Source organism: Austrofundulus limnaeus, unplaced genomic scaffold (assembly GCF_001266775.1).
Source record: "Austrofundulus limnaeus strain Quisiro unplaced genomic scaffold, Austrofundulus_limnaeus-1.0 Scaffold323, whole genome shotgun sequence".
NCBI classification, from domain to species: domain Eukaryota; kingdom Metazoa; phylum Chordata; class Actinopteri; order Cyprinodontiformes; family Rivulidae; genus Austrofundulus; species Austrofundulus limnaeus.
In genome coordinates, this window is record NW_013952725.1 from 78,383 (window position 1) to 82,558 (window position 4,176).

Consider the following 4,176-nt stretch of genomic DNA (forward strand, 5'->3'; position numbering starts at 1 on the left):
AAAAAAAGAAAAAAAAGAAAAAAATCCGTCAGCTGGCAGCTTCTGAAACTAACCGAACAAATTGCCTCTAAATCATCTGGTGAGTTAATTATCTGCTGTGCGCAACGTTCGCTTGCTTTTTAGTAAAAAAATCAAAGCCATTTTCTTTTACTTTATCTTTATTTCACCCGCCGAGGACACGCTCCTCCCACACCTCGCTGCTGCGGCTGCTTGTTCTGGTCTGAACACTAGTGCGTTCTTCAGTCTGTACATAGAGCGTCCAGTGAGAGACGTTTTGCGCTTTTTGGCCGCTCAAAAYGCGTTTGGTGTGAACGTAGCATAAGGCTGAGTTCACCTGAAACTCATCAGACTGAAGAAGTCTCTTGGAGGAGAGACGAAACGTTTCATTAAAGAAGAACCCGTCCAGAAGACCTACTTATTTCTTTTTTTAATTTCTTCTACCTGGATTACTGAGATGCATCAGGATATTTCCTAAATGATGTTTGCCAACATGTTGCCGACACTCTCAGTCCTCTAACAGCACAAAAACAAAGACCACTGATGTTTGTGAAAAACACAGGCAGGTTTTGTTCATGATGACTAATAAAAACTAAAATAATTCAGACAAACTAAAAGCAGCCTGTGTTGTGGTGCTTCACTCAAACAAAAACCTCGTCTCATACTTATAATAAAATACGAAGGTAATTCTCTGTCTTCACTAAACATTTGGAACATTGATCACTAGATTAGCTGCTTTGCTCCACTATAATTAATAACATTTAATTTCAAACCAAACGTCTTTTATATTTAGAAAAAATAAAAACCTAAGTCTAAATGGCTGTTTAATTAAGAGAAAATGTCACTGTCTTTAGTTTTGAAGCCAACTTTCAGTTCATTTTGTACTTAGAGGCAAAAACACATTAGAAGCAGCTTTAAAAACATGTATCACCACAGATGCAGTAAAACACCTCAGATCTGTCAAACGTGTCTGTAAATGTTTAGCATTAAATACTAAATAAAAAAACAGATGTTAAATGTTTCCTGTTTGGCTCAGAGGATCTGGGATTATTTTCTTCTGTTTGACAAACAGATTTTCGAACCCTGGTGGTCTGAGTGGAGACCGTCGACTCGGTGAAACCGTTAGAAAGAGACACAGCAATAAATAAAGCTGACTTTGTATAAATAGACTTCAAGTTAAAATATTGCTAATAGTCTTCGTATGATTTATACAATATAAATGTTGCATTAAAAAACCTCTAATGCTTTGTATTTACAGGAAATATGTAGAATTTTCACAGGATTTTAACCAGGTGGGAGGAGAGTTTCTGAGATGAAGTCTGGAACCTTCGGGCTACGTTAAACCCACTGCCGCCGGCTGTGGTCTCAGGTGGTCTCAGGTGGTCTTTCAGCGAGTTTCCTGAGCTGGGTTTAAGGAAAGAGGAGTTTTTACAGGTAAGGCTCTCCAAACGTCCGGCGGCACTCCATGACACCCGTGCTCGGAGGACGGTCACAGTTGTGGGTCAGCTTCACCAGGTGCGGCATGAGGCGGTCGTACGCCAACTTGTACTCCCGATCGAAGGCGTCTGAGAAAAGGCGAGGACACGTCAGGTGGGCGGAGTCTTCCTCAGTCGTTTTTTTTTTTATTTCTAGCTTTTATTTTACATCAAAGCCTTTTCTTCTTAATTTTCCTACATTTAGAATACTTATATATGTACCTAAAAATGAGCTTTAAATCACAATCTTTCTCTTTTTTTAAATCTAAGCACAGGTTTTGCAAATATAGTCATTATGTTGTGTTTACTTTTATGTTTACTATAACACCAATAAAAAAATAAATAAAAATATATAACCATGTACACAGAACACTTAAATATAATAATTAAGTGAAAAATGCAAAAGGAAAACAGTCAAATGTCCATTAGGTCTGCAGAATTGTAACAAATGATAAAAACTTTCTGACTCACCAATGTCGATGTTATCTTTTCCTAAAGCCACCAGTGAGAGAAAGAGGATGTCTCGGTACAAACTCCTGTGTGTCAGAAACAAAACCAGTTTGATGCAAACAAATGGATCAGTCTAATTTACACTGGATGCGGATCCGCTCCGCTGTGGTCCGAYCTCTGTAGCAAAAACACAACCACTCTAATCAATGAGAGTATTTACACTGGCTCCGCACGGCGGCAGGGATCCGCCACATTTAGATTCAGTCCTATTTTTGCCRGACGCTGGAGTCAAACAAAAGTCACTACAAACCAAGAGGAAAAGGAATGAGCGCAACATCCCTATTTTCAAAATAATTCACCGAAGGCGCACAAATGTTGTCAAAACCCCAACTATAGTAACAAATATGTGGATACATTTAAACACAAATGCTGTTAAAATGTATGGTTCTGTTTGGGAAGCAGCAACATGTTGGGTGCCGCATATGATGACACGCATGATACACATGGATTTTATTTTGAAATCAGAGGTTTCAAAAAGACGACAGTGATGCAGTTTCAGCTGTCTTTGAAGTTCTCTACAGAATTAATTATTTTGCTCTGACTTCCACATTTATCACTAGATTTATCGCACAATCTTGAATTTTCTTTACACGCTGCTCGGACCTCCTTTGTGCTTCTCACTGGACCGAACCTGAGCGGAGCGGACGCTGCACAAACTGGGGTGCAAACGAACAGCAGAGCGGAATCGCATCGAGTGTAAATTAGAGGTAAAAACATAACGTCACTGATGACACATGATGGGACAATATGTTATAAAAAGTGTGTGTGTGGGAGAACCAGAGGTGTCAAAAAGTATTCACATTCATTACTTAAGTAGAAGTATAGATACTAGAGTTTAAAAATACCTTTTTGGAATAAGTATCAACTCAAGCTATTTACTCAAGTAAAAGTATACATAGCCAAAATTTCTACTTCAGTAAAGTAACAAAGTATTTGTACTGAGTTACTCGACACCTCTGTGGGCGACACAGTGCCAGTGCAGGAGGAGCAACATGCCTGAATGAAAACAAACACATAATGAACAGGTTTTGGACGGAGCTCCTACATTAAAGAATGAACCTTCAGTTCTGTGCAGGTCCTGCTGACCTTTGTCTTTTGACTCCAAGGGTTTTGTCCAGCAGCTGCAGCAGCTGAGCCATGGGCCGGCTCACGTCGTTCCTCTGGATGCTCTTCACCACGCTCTGCAGCAGCTCCTCGCTGAACGGCTTCTCCTCCTCGGGGACGGGCCGAGCCAGAGGGTACCCCACGTCTACCAGGACACACAAACACACAGAGATCAGCAGCAGGCGTCTCCTGCTTCTCCCTCAGACATGAAACAACGCGTCACAATGAGGATGGGTTGATAATCCAGTTTAGCTGTGACCAACAGATTCTGTGAAAAGGAGAAGAACTCCTGTTAAAAAAAATCACTGAAAATATGAATTCGGCTATATATAAAACAACATGAACGCGAGTGCAGGGGTTCACAGTAAAACAAAGCAGGAACACACTGAAGCTTAACCCCGCCCCCTGCCACAGTCTGAATAAGATTCAACACTCCACAGATACGAAGGCTGCAACACTGCAGGCCATCAAGCAGAAAACAAAGAAAACGACAGAAAACAGCAGCGCTAACACACACAACACCACAACAAGACTCATCTGAGTGTGTGGAGCAGAGGGGAACACTCACTCTCTAACAACAGAGTACAATTAAGTCCTGGAAGACAGAGAGCAGACAGTTAGAGCAAAGATGGAGCCTTCGTTAGGGATGAGCGATACGTTATTGTGTGCGATATACCGTCAAAGACATTCACCATGGTAATAAGTTGTCATCTCACGATAAAAACAATAAATACCCACCGCGTGCCGCCAGGCTTTATGCCTCCCCGCCAGGTTAAGCTTTGTTTGTTTACTCAGAGCGGACATCGATGCGCAGAACATGTGCTTAAGTAGTGAAGCTATCGTAATGACTCTCAGAGTGCAAAAACGCAGTCATAGTCATCTAAAAACTCTTTAGAGTTCAACAACATGCTAGAAAAACAACAGGACGGGGCAGCTTCCCACAAAAAACACAGCTCCTCCGTCTCTTCTCTGTCTTAAAGGAAAAACTAATCCTCAAACTGTGCCTGGAATCAACCTACTTCACGTATGGGGGGCAATATTATAGGCAGAAACATGGGTGTGCCATGGGATCCCCAGTTTCTCCTATTGT

General features: G+C 41.3%; 1 protein-coding gene across 2 annotated transcripts in view; it reads right to left on the reverse strand.

Annotated features, from left to right (window-relative positions):
- Nucleotides 1-738: 738 nt before the first annotated feature.
- Nucleotides 739-4,176, reverse strand: part of LOC106527424 (C-myc promoter-binding protein) — a 93,586-nt gene continuing 90,148 nt past the window's right edge. For both annotated transcript variants that reach the window (XM_014022306.1, XM_014022307.1), the window contains 3 exons: nucleotides 3,069-3,231; nucleotides 1,944-2,008; nucleotides 739-1,562 (listed from right to left, as the gene is read on the reverse strand). In XM_014022306.1, the coding sequence (XP_013877760.1) occupies nucleotides 1,426-1,562; nucleotides 1,944-2,008; nucleotides 3,069-3,231 (365 nt within the window). In that variant the 3' untranslated portion in view covers nucleotides 739-1,425. The remainder of the gene's footprint in view (nucleotides 1,563-1,943; nucleotides 2,009-3,068; nucleotides 3,232-4,176) is intronic.